General features: G+C 43.2%; 1 protein-coding gene across 1 annotated transcript in view; it reads left to right on the forward strand.

Moving 5' to 3' along the window:
- Positions 1 to 640: 640 nt before the first annotated feature.
- PMFBP1 (polyamine modulated factor 1 binding protein 1) overlaps positions 641 to 12,182 on the forward strand; it is a gene marked incomplete at both ends in the record, with an annotated part of 46,760 nt that continues 35,218 nt past the window's right edge. Inside the window, 2 exons of the mRNA XM_081108355.1 lie at positions 641 to 691; positions 6,631 to 6,786. Of these exons, the coding sequence (XP_080964481.1) occupies positions 641 to 691; positions 6,631 to 6,786 (207 nt within the window). The remainder of the gene's footprint in view (positions 692 to 6,630; positions 6,787 to 12,182) is intronic.

The following is a 12,182-nucleotide window of genomic DNA, read 5'->3' on the forward strand; positions in this document are numbered from 1 at the left end:
TAGTAATAGTGTCTACCTCCCAGGGTTATCATGAGAATAAAGTTGGGTTGTGCACATTCTATCTGATTTTAATTAGTGCAGCCCTAACCGGTTTGGCTCAGTGGATAGAGCATTGGCCTGTGGACTCAAGGGTCCTGGGTTCGATTCCAGTCAAGGGCATGTTGCGGGCACATCCCCAGTGGGGAGTGTGCAGGAGGCAGCTGATCGATGTTTCTCTATCATCGATGTTTCTAACTCTCTATCCCTCTCCCTTCCTCTCTGTAAAAAATCAATAAAATATATTTTTTAAAAATTAGTGCATAATATTAACTACGTTGAGCCACCCAATACTTAGGAATCTAGGAAGTAAAATCATTTCAGACCTTTTGCTTTCCAGGAAGGATAAATTTAGAAACTATTTAGTGATAGTTTTTTGGAAAAGATGTAAAACCATGGTTGTCTTCCTGGTGAAGGATTTAACTTTTGGAAACACAAACAGATGGGTAGATAAGTAAGTATTGCTAACAGTTTGGGAAATTTTTCTGAACTCCCTGCTGAGAGCACATATCCAGATGGGAAAGTCTTTAAAGGACTGGACTCATTTATAGTTTTTCCATCTTAAATCTTTATACTTTTCCAGGTTTATAACAAAGCTCAGAAAATGCTAAAACTTAAAGGAGAATTGAGACGTGCCAAGGAAATGAAAGATGAGGTAAGGCTTCTAATTCCTATACATATATGAAGTTGAACCTTTGTTACAAGGAACTTCTTTTCAAGGTTCATAATTCAAAATGCCAGTATTAGGCACCCAGAAATATCACAGACGGGTGGGCAGTAGGGCACAGCATTTAAGAGTTCAGTCTTGAGCTGGGTGGGTCTGAGTGCACATCTAATTGCAGTATGGTATGGGGCATGCTGCATACCCTCTCAGAGCTTCCTTTGCCTTACCTAAAAAATATGAAGAGCCCAACCAGTGTGGCTCAGTGTTTGGGCATCGACTTATGAACCAGGAGGTCATGGTTCGATTCCCAGTTGGGGACATGCCAGGGTTGTGGGCTGGATCCCCAGCGGGAGGTGTGCAGAAGGCAACCAGTCAATAATTTTCTCTCATCATTGATGTCTCTATCTCTCTCTCTCCCTCTCCCTCTCTGAAATCAATAAAAATATATTTTTAAAAAATATATGAAGGCCAAAACCGGTTTGGCTCAGTGGATGGAGTGTCGGCCTGCGGACTGAAGGGTCCCGGGTTCGATTCCAGTCAAGGGCATGTACCTGGGTTGCGGGCACATCCCCAGTAGGAGATGTGCAGGAGGCAGCTGATTGATGTTTCTCTCTCATTGATGTTTCTAGCTCTCTGTCTCTCTCCCTTCCTCTCTGTAATAAATCAATAAAATATATTTAAATATATATATATGAAGAATGAGCACCTATTTCAGAGGCTTGCTCTAAGGATTAAGTAAAATATTGCTTGTAAAACACTAGTGCTTGGGACAGAGAAAGCTCTTAAAAATATTAACTTTTGTTGCCAACATTCTCCCTTTATCTAGAATGATATGGAAGTGGAATGTTCTGATTATTTTAATATTTTGGTCAAACTGTGTTTATGTATTCCCTGCCTTGTTCCAGAAAGGATTTAAGGGATAAGTTCTGGCTAGTGTAGGGTTGTCCCACATGACATATGCTTTTTAACAGACCTCCTACCAAGAGGTGAGCAGCTTCTAAAAGCGGTGTTTCAGCTCCTTTCCTGCTGGATTACTAGAGGATAGCCGTACAGGATCTGCTGCGAGCTCTGCCGGAACAAGGATCTGGTATGGATTTTCTAGAAGGGCATTCCTTCATTCAGCTGATATCTTTGGAGCACCTTCAATGTGCCAGGCATTGTCCTAGGCGCAGCGGTTCTCAACCTGTGGGTCGCGACCCCTTTGAAGATCGAACAACCCTTTCACAGGGGTTGCCTAAGACCATCCTGCATATCAGATATTTACATTATGATTCATAGCAGTAGCAACATTACAGTTATGAAGTAGCAACGAAAATAATTCTATGATTGGGTCACAACATGAGGAACTGTATTTAAAGGGCCAGACGTTTGAGAACCACTGTCCTAGGGGCTGGGGAGGAAGCAGTGAACAGACAAAGATCCCTGTTCTCGTGGAGCTTATTTTCTAGGGAAATAATTTCTCCAAGGATATGATGGAGAAAAGTATGTGGCAATTGCCCAGGTGCCAATAAAAGTTGCCACATATTCCATAGATGGCTGACCTCTGCCATCTGCCCTGTGTATACTGAACTGTATACTTTATACAGTGAGCCAATCTTTAAAGAATTTAGAATACAATAAAATATACACTCATTCTTTACTATATGAACATAATTGATTCCAGAGTTTTTGCTCCCAGACAAAACCCTGGATAAGTGCCCATTAATTCCCATCATCAGTCATCAAAAACTGCAATATTTCTATAGATGGAACAATAAACTCAGGAAGCAAGTTAGGAGTAACACTAACAGTGTTTGAAATTACTGTGGATAACTGTAAACTCTGTTGCTGCACAAGGAAAATATAAAAATTCCTGAAGCAATGTTTCATGGGTTTTTTTTTAAACATAACTCTCACTGTAAACTTCTATATGTTGAATGGTAGTGGTGATTAAGACGACAAATTTGTTGAAAATTTGTCATTATCTTCAAAGAAGATAATTTCCCAAAACCGATGATTTTTAAGGTGGTGTTAGTTGACCCCAAAATTACTCTGGAAACTTCCACCCAAGCTTTCTTGTTTTTTCAAGTGCCAAATACCTTCCTAATGCTCTTGGGATTTGAGAAGGCAACTGAATCACAAAGTTTCGGTTTAACATCAGGATCCCACTCCCTCCCCCCACCAAAAAAAAAAAGCATGAGACTATCTGTCAATACTTTGAAGCCTAGAGCAAAATTTCTTCCTTTTTTAAAAATACGTTTTTATTGATTTCAGAGAGGAATGGAGAGAAAGAGAGAGATAGAAACATCAATGATGAGAGAGAATCACTGATGATTCCTGCACGCTCCACACTGGGGATGGAGTTTACAACTCGGGCACATGCCCTGACCAGGATTTGAACTATGACTTCCTGGTTCATAGGTCGACACTGAGCCACACCAGCCAGGGCTTCTCCCATCTTTTGAAGTACATGTTCAAGAAGGCATGCTCTTAGAAAAAAGATCCATTTACTCCATCAGAAAAGTTGCTTCAGTGAATAACCTATTTTCCAATAACTATCATGAGCATAGTAGCAACTGCAATATCAGCACTCACCATTTTGCCTGTGGTTGGATGATGTCACATGCCTTCGAGCAAAGTGACCAAGTTCCAACCTTACAGAAGCAAAACAGGGAATCTAAGTGCTGGCTTAAGAGAAAACTTACCTAGCATAGCAGGCTTGTGATTTGAGTCATCGTTAATGACTTCAGGTCTGGGTCAGGGTCGGATGGGGCCTGAGGGTCAGCATTATGACTCTCAGTTCATCTCATGCACTGGTACTGGTTACGGAGCTTTGATTGATGAAATGTCAGATTAAATCAATCCTTACGACGTACTGATACTCAAAAGGCATCTGCCTGGAATTTAGCCTTCATAAAGTAGATGGGATTAGAAAACAGTGTTCAGTGACCGCTGTGCAAGATATTAGCAGGAAATTAGGTTTACTGGAAGCTCAGAAACATTTGCCTTTCTGGAGTTCTGAGGTGAGCACAGCCTCTTCTTACAATTTCCTACAGTAAAAAATAATACATGATTCAAGGAAATCATTTTATTGCTCTCTCAGCATTTCCACTCTTGTTCTGATAAATAAAAAACCCTGTATGATTGGGTCTTTAGGAGTGAATGGTTAGATTTTTATTTCAAAAGTAAATTTCATTTGACATCCTGCAAAACACATTTGTTATTCAACTGATTAAGGAAATCCTCAAAGAAAGATTATTTATTCCAAAACTCTTGTGTTATGAATGAAGAAATTGCCTCAGAGACTCTGAGTCAATGCTAATGTCTAAATTAGATGAGCTCATGCACATTAAAGATCTATTTCTGAAGTCCTAGGCATGCAACAGCATTGGGCTAGCAGGCCTTCGGCTCCGAGGACATCCAACACTGGAGGCAGAGGGGATTTTTTTATTGCCCTGAAAGAGAGAGGACATTTAACTTTTAACTTGGAGAGATTCAGGATGTATAGAGTTGGTGCTTTGTTAATGAGTCTACAGTGTACCAGGCTCCATATAGGACAATCTGGTGGCAAGGTCCTTGCCGTGAGACGCAGATATTCAGCATCAAAGCAAGAGTACAGGGCATGTGCACGGCCATAGAGGAGGGACTGTACTGTCACCTAATCTCTTCATAGATGCCAAGGAAAGATAGGAGCAGGAGAGGAGGGGATCCCTAGGGTCTCACTCCCAAATGAGCCTCTGTATCCTGTTCCCACCAGGGCAGCCATGACACAAGGGATTTTAAAGCATCAGAATCAAACTGCTGCTCCTTGTCCGCTCAAGGGTTTTATTTTCCAGTTAGAAAACAGTGTCTGTACACTACTTTCTTTTTTTTTAGCTGCTCTACACATATTCTCTTAAGAGAGTCCCTGGTAATTGTCTTACTGGTAATTACATGCTTGGGGCAGTTTGACATCCACCGTTGTTTTTCTGAAAGTGAGGAACAAGAGACGGGTGGAAGAGAGAGAGTTTTGAGATAATGAAATCCTTTTAATGATAGAGCCATGCCGTTAACCTAATTAAACTGTAAAGTGGTAAAAAAAAAAAAAAATCCAGGTACTAAATGGAAATGAAGAAATAAATCAGCTGAGACAGCAGCACTTCTGGGAAACCTTCTGAATTCCGAATAGTCTGACATTGTAGTGTCCAATGCCCCTGGTTATTCTCTGGCCCCTCAGCTTTGTAAAGAGGTCTCTTACACTGACCTGTCCAGAAGGGCTTGATTTATGATGTCCATATGGGAAGCCAGAGCCATCGGTGGGATATGGTGACAGAGCACTGGCTACAGGGTCGAGAGAGCAGAATTCTCCTCATCCTGCTGCTAACTAGCCATGGGACCTTGTTGCTTGGGTCACTTTCCATTTCTTTGCACCATGGCTTCTGTGCGCTTCTGCACCTGCAACTCTCTTAGAAAGAATTGTCCTTGGGCTATTGGGGTCACTTTTCTCAGAAGAGCACAGAACTGGAAGTCCTTGGGAACCTTCCTCCCATGGGGCTGCCCTTAGCCATTGACTGGCTGATGCCGAGTCTGACAACCCGGCTTTCTGTGCATCTAATCAGGATAGACTCTGAGGTGTAACTTACACTCCAGAGTTCCCGTGGGATCAGGCTAAAGCTACTGCCCTCAGGACTCTGTCTGAAATCCTGCCCTTGCTTGGCTTCTTCTCCTTCCCTGTCCTGCTTCCCCCACTTCCCTGCTGATTGCTCTTGGGAGTGTTTCTTTAATAGGTGTCATGAATCTTTGTCTAAGAGCTCACTCTGAGTAACCTAACATAAACCAGGTACCTTCCATAAAAGCACCAGCCTCGCCCTGGCTGGTTTGCTCAGTGGATAGAGCGTCGGCCTTTGGACTGGGGAGTCCCAGGTTCAATTCCGGTCAAGGGCATGTACCTTGGTTGCAGGCACATCCCCAGTGGGAGGTGTGCAGGAGGCGGCTGATTGATGTTTCTCTCCCATCGATGTTTCTAACTCTCTGTCCCTCTCCTTTCCTCTCTGTAAAAAATCAATAAAATATTTTTTTAAAAAAAAGCACCAGCCTCATTTCCAACATCTGAAACTCAGAGGTGGTAGGTAGTGCCTGTCTTCATGAGTGTTATGGACAGTCTGCACAGTGTCAGAGCGAAAGCACTGGACAGGATCACAGAGGGCTACTTCCTAATGTCTTTCCACCCTGATGCCAGCCACCCCAACCCTGGGAGTCAAAAGTGACACCCTAGTGTAATGGAGCACCCACCCTCTACCCACAGCTCCACACCCCTAACCCCACTGAAGTTACTATACTTCACACTCTCTATTAGTGATCTCAGCCACTACTTTTCATTCTGACCTAGCAATAATTAACTCATCTTTTTCACTCATATTCAGAGGCATTGATCTTATATAATCAGCCCAGGGATTTTACTTTTATTCCCATTGGTATATGTCTCCAAAGAAAAAGCACTAGGTTTACAGGTGAGGGAGGTCTCTTGGTTTAGTGGATTGAAGAGAGTGAAGAGACTTCAGAATCCACAGCAACTCCATCACTGATTCACTCATCTTGACAAGTTTTTTGACGTCTCAATATGTTGATCTCATCAGTGGCAGACCCATTAATATTCATAGACAATCCACAAGGTGCCTGGAATTATTCTAGGCACTGACTTCCTCTTGCAAAACAGGGGAAGTGTCTGTGAGGCACCTACACAGCAGTGGGCGAAGATTAATTAAATAAGTAATTGTCTGAACAATGCAGAGCACTCAGACACCTCGAGAATGGAGAATGTGTAAGTGTTACACGGAATGAGTAATAACAGCAAAGGGTAGATGGACAAATCTTCAGCCAATTTAAAGTCTCTGTCAACCAGTTAAGTGAACGAAAGTAAGCATTTACTTGGTGGCTGATTAATTGATGCCTCTGTTTTTCTGACGGCCTAGGCGGGGGAAAGAGACAGAGAAGTGAGCAGCCTGAGCAGCAAGCTCTTGAGCCTGCAAGTTGACATCAAGAATCTACATGATGTTTGCAAGAGACAGGGGAAGACCTTGCAGGAGAATCAGCTCTGTGTGGAGGAGGCGATGATGAACAGCATCCACGTAAGGGTTTCAGTAGCTGCTACCACCTCTGCTCTCTTCACTTCCACTCCGCTCCCTTGGACAGGAACAGTAACCGAAAGCATTCCACGAGAACATTTATTGAGCAGGCAATGAGAAAGAATGAAACCCATCTCCCCTATCACACACACGCACGCACGCACACACACACTCCATCCTGCCCTCAGGATTTTCGGTCTAGCTCTCTCCAAGGTCATCTACATCTGAGGCTCTGTCGTTTTCCTTATCTTGCCTTGCACACCTGGATTTGTGGCACCTGTGGTCATTGCCCTGAAAGACCAAGTTATAGTTATATAAGGAGAGCAGCATCTCCTGATAGATCTTAGACAAACTTCTACGTTAACCAAAGAATAACACCCCTTCCACCTGCTCAGAGGTGTCACTGCTCATTAGTGCAGCGGGTGCTTTTTTTTTTTTTTTTTTACAAAGAAACAGTTTGTATTTTATTTACATTTAGTATTATTTTGTCTTACTTTCAGATGTACAGCATAGTGGTTAGACAATCATATACTTTTCAAAGTGTTCTCCCTGATATTTTCAGTACCCATCTGGCACCATAAATAGTTAATATAGTATTATTGACTACATTTCCTATGCTGTATTTTCCATCCCACGACTGTTTTGTAACTGCCAATCGGTACTTCTCAATCCCTTCACCTTTTTCACCCAGTCCCCCAACCCATCTCCCCTCTGGCAACCATCAGTCTGTTCTCTGTATCTATGAGTCTGTTTCTGTTTTGTTTGTTTGTGGGTTGTCTTTTCTTTTATTATTTAATTTATTGGGGCGACATTGTTTAATAAAGTTATATAGGTTTCAGGTATAGAATTCTACAATATATCATCTGTATATTGTATTATGTATTTACCAACCCAAGTCAAGCCTTCTTCCATCACCATTTATCTCCTCTACCCTCTTCTACCTCCTCCCCATCCCTCCCTTCCCTCTGGCAATCACAATATTGTTTGTTGTCTGTGTCCATGAATTGTCTTTTCATTTTGTTGATGGTTTCCTTTGCTGTGCAAAAACCTTTTAGTTTTATTTCATTTCATTTGTTTATTTTTTTTCTTTTGTTCCCCTTGCCCCAGTAGATATTTCAGGATTGGGGGGAGGGACAAGAGAAATGTCCAAGATTTTACTTTCTATGTTTCCTTCTAGGATTGTTATGGTTTTGAGTCTTACATTTAAGTCTTTACTCCAATTTGAGCTTATTCTTGTATTGTTATATTGGAATTCAGCTAGTCAAACAGCAGACGCCACAGTCAGAGGGCCGAATTTGGAGTCTTTATCGCAAACGCGGGGGCCGCAAGAGAACTAATGTTTCTCCAAAACCTCACAGCCCCAAATGAACTTAGGGATTAGCTTATAAAGGAAAAAAAACAAAACAAAACAAAAAACTGTGTGCTGGGGTGGGGGCAGTGTGCTTAGCAGATATCCCATAAAAAGTGTGCAGCCTTGAGCATAGCTCAGATAACCAGAAGACACCTGGCATGGGAGGAACCACGGACAGACCAGACCCCTACGCCAGCAGAGTGGCTTGCAGGACCAGATAATTAAGAGGGGCAGTGACTAGACTATAGGCTGATAGGAGGGTACATTAGGTTACTGGCACAGATTCAGATTGCTAGCCCCTCCCCAAAAATGTCTTCTTTTCCTCATTATTTGAGCAAGCGTGCTTACAGAAGCTAGAAATAGCAGAGTTACTTCTATCAGGGAGGCTATCTGGTTTAGTTACTTCCTGGAATTAACAGAACAAAGGACCATCTGTGTTTAGTGGAAAATTTTAAATGGCAGTTCTTACAAAATAGAGGTTACGGGAACAAGATGGAGTGCCTATGGTTCAGATGGAGGGCAAGGGACAGGATGGAGTCAGTCCTTTCAAGGACCATTGTTCAGTATGTGGTGTAAGAAGGTGATCTAGTTTCTTTCTTTCTTTTTTTTTTTGTATGTACCCAAATTTTCCCAACACCATTTATTAAATAGATTGTCTTTACCCCATTATATGTTCTTGCCTCCTTTGTCAAACAATAATTGACCATATAGGCATTGGCTTATTTCTGGGCTCTCCATTCTGTTCCATTGACCTGTATGTCTGTTTCTATGCCAGTGTCATGCTGTTTTGATTACTATGGCCTTGTAGTATAGTTTGATATCAGATAGCATGATTCCTCCAACTTTGTTTTACTTTCTCAAGATTGCTGTGGCTATTTAGGATCTTTTTGTGGTTCCACAGAAGTATTTGGACTATTGTCCTAGTTCTGTTAAATATGCCATTGGTATTTTTTAGCAGGTGCTCTTTATTGCCACATCTGTAGCTCTCTGCCTGCAGCTTTTCTTCTCCATGCGGGAACCCAATCACAGGATGATCTGAAGTGCAAAGGAGCCAGTGCCTCTAAAAGCAGCCCTCAATCAATGACTGATGGAGAGACGGTAGATTAAAAAACCTATCTCCCTTGCCCCTCAGTCAGAAATAATGCCAGGCATGCTCTTTGCTGCATCCCCAAGTTCCTCAATGGGACCCAGTGCCAGATGCCCACAGTGGTAACTAGCTTGTTAACACCCCCTTTCACAGCTTCCTGCTCTTCCTTGTCTTACTTTCTCTCTCCACTACCTGAGCTTCCTAAGGTCACCCCCCACAGGAACTGCCAGCTGACACTCAGTTCCCTGTCACAGGGCTTGCCTGCTTCCAGCGGTACCCAAGCCAAGATCCTCAGTAACACTTTCCTACACGTGTGTGAACAGAAAGACCTCCTGGCACGGTCATCTTTCTTGAGATGGAGATTTTGAACTACTCCGTGCCTGCTGCCTAAGCAGTTCATCAGTGGAGGCAGCCTCCTTTCAGCCTGAGGTTTCCTCTCTTTGGAAACTCTAGCACTAGCTCCTTAAACCAGTCTGTAAATGTATCCACACAGGCTAGGGGGCCAGCTGAAAAATACTTTCCCAAAGCTCTCTAAACACTTTGGGTTTCCAAGAATTCCTTACTTTGCAGTCTTGGTTTCTGTTGAGGGATTTGAGTTCTTGGCAGCCACAAAGCAGGTGCCGGTTGCACAGACCGGTTACTGGACACCCAAGTTACTAGTAGCTGCTTAAGGAACCACCAACTTCTTCAACATTTGTGGTCAAGGATCTGGTCTCTCTTAATTGTGTCTGTTAGAGTTCTCCTAGGACTTACCACCTCCCTGTAAAAACCACAAATTGTTTCTCTTTAATACCCTAAAAATGCTACCAGCAAAGCAATTCCACCTTATCTTACTGAGCATTGCTGTTCTTCCCCCAGTAAGTCACAAATACAGAGAAATCCATTGGTTTTCCTAAATGGTTCTCAGGAAGAATATTATCATAATTTACTTCTTTCTAAATATTAATGTTTTAGAATATTTTCACCATTGCTGTCACAAGTTTATTTATTCCCCAAGTCAGGGAAAGCCATGTGGCTTATAAATACCTGGCAACCTGGAAGGAGAAAGATATTAAGTCACATTTTATTATTCTATTTATTTTTCAGAAGGCCTAACAGCTTGAAACAAGCTTTAAAACAGGCTCTTTTTTCCCCCTAGCACTTAGTGCAGAATTTAAATTGCAGGCTACGCATACAAATACACAATTAGATGTGGACTTATACTCCTCCCCTCAGAAAATCCTTGCAATGTCTGCCTTCCACGAGGAAATGTAATATGGGAACAAAGGGGAAACCCAAAACTTTCTGAAATGTTGACTGATATCTAACAAGGAGCTGGGGAAATAAGCAAGAGGTCATAATTCAGGACCATAGTTATACAAGAAAATTAAAATATTACATCAGATGTTATCTCTGACTAAAGGAGTGGCAGGCAAGGCGTGGGTTGTGAGGAAAGAAAATGGCATGACCTTATAAATCAAGAATACTCTGTGTTCTGTCAACACGTGTTGCTCAGTGGTTGAGCACCATCCCATGAACCAGGAGGTCACAGTTTGATTCCCTGGCAGGGTACATACCAGGGTTCTAAGCTCCATCCCTAACATGGGGGGCATGCAGGAGGCAGCCGATCAATGATACACTCTCATCATTGATGTTTATATCTCTCTCTCCCTCTCCATTCCTCTCTTTGAAATCAATAAAAACGTGTGTGTGTGTGTGTGTGTGTGTGTGTGTGTGTGTGTGTGTTTAAAGAATACACTATACACTATGATTGGGCCTCCTGGAAGAACAGCTTTGGGGGCTAAGTCCGGCTGTTCTGGCCTGGCCTCAGCTCTTCGTGGCTAGACTCCGCCCTTCGGCATTGGCTTTGGCTGTTGGGCGCTAGTGTCAGCACCTAGGGACTAGACTGGCTCTTGGGCCTTGACTGGGCTATTTGGGGCTAAACTCCGCCGTTTAGGAGTAGATTTGGCTCTCCCATCTGGGTTCAGCATTAGGCTCCGCCCTTGGGGACTGGCTTCAGCTGTTAGGGACTAGGTTGTAGTCTTAGGAGCTAGGCTGGCTCTTTGGGGCTGGGCTCGGCTCTCTGAGGGTCGGAAGTTCGACTCCTAGGCTCCGAGGCAAGGCTAGTCTGGAGGCTAGCATCAGTCTTTAATGATGTCCCACTGCACATTGACACATCACAAGCTTTTTGCTTGCGTTGGCAGTGGCAACTTACAGTGAGTCTAAAGGTTTCTGAGCACCAGACTGGCCTTCAGGAAGCAGACGCTCATTCCAACACCCGCCCCATTCCCTCTGACTTCCATCATGGGCCTCTCCAGAGAGCAGCAGCTGCCCTGACTGGTTTCATTTCTGTGTACACCAACTTTACACAGCATTATAAAAACATATTTACAGAATTTCCATGGTGTTCCTATACTCAGGAGCAGAGAGAGACCCTTTCATCAGAAGGGATTATTTCTAGGGCTGTGCAACATTCAAAATGATCAGATTCCTTTGAGAGACTCCAGAGACTGTTACAATCAAATTGACCTGAGCCCTTCGGGACTAGGCTCAGCTGTTCAGGACTAGTGTCAGCACTTATGGACTAGGAAAAAATCAATCAATCAATCAATCATACACTGTGCCCTAAAACCCAGTGGAAAGTGAAGTAAAGCAAGTGACATGCCAAGGTGCAAAATTTAAGAGGCCCTCACTCTTCAGGTGCCATCCCTTCACTTACTGAACTCCCAACTCCCGACCTCGAGAGTAAGAGCCTCCTTGATATTTGCATGTCAGTTGCTTCACTCTAGTCCCTACCCTGCCCCAAAATCAAAAGACTGCCTCAATTGCCCTGACCGGTGTTGCTCAGTGGTTAGCATGTTGCCCTACACATCAGAGGGTCCCGGGTTCAGTTCTGGTCAATAGCACCTACCTGGGTTGCAGGTTTATCCCCGCCCCCAGTCAGGGCATATGCAGGTGGCAACCAATCGATGTCTCTCTCTC

The sequence above is a fragment of the Myotis nattereri genome, assembly GCF_964212035.1.
Source record: "Myotis nattereri genome assembly, chromosome: 15".
NCBI classification, from domain to species: Eukaryota; Metazoa; Chordata; class Mammalia; order Chiroptera; family Vespertilionidae; genus Myotis; species Myotis nattereri.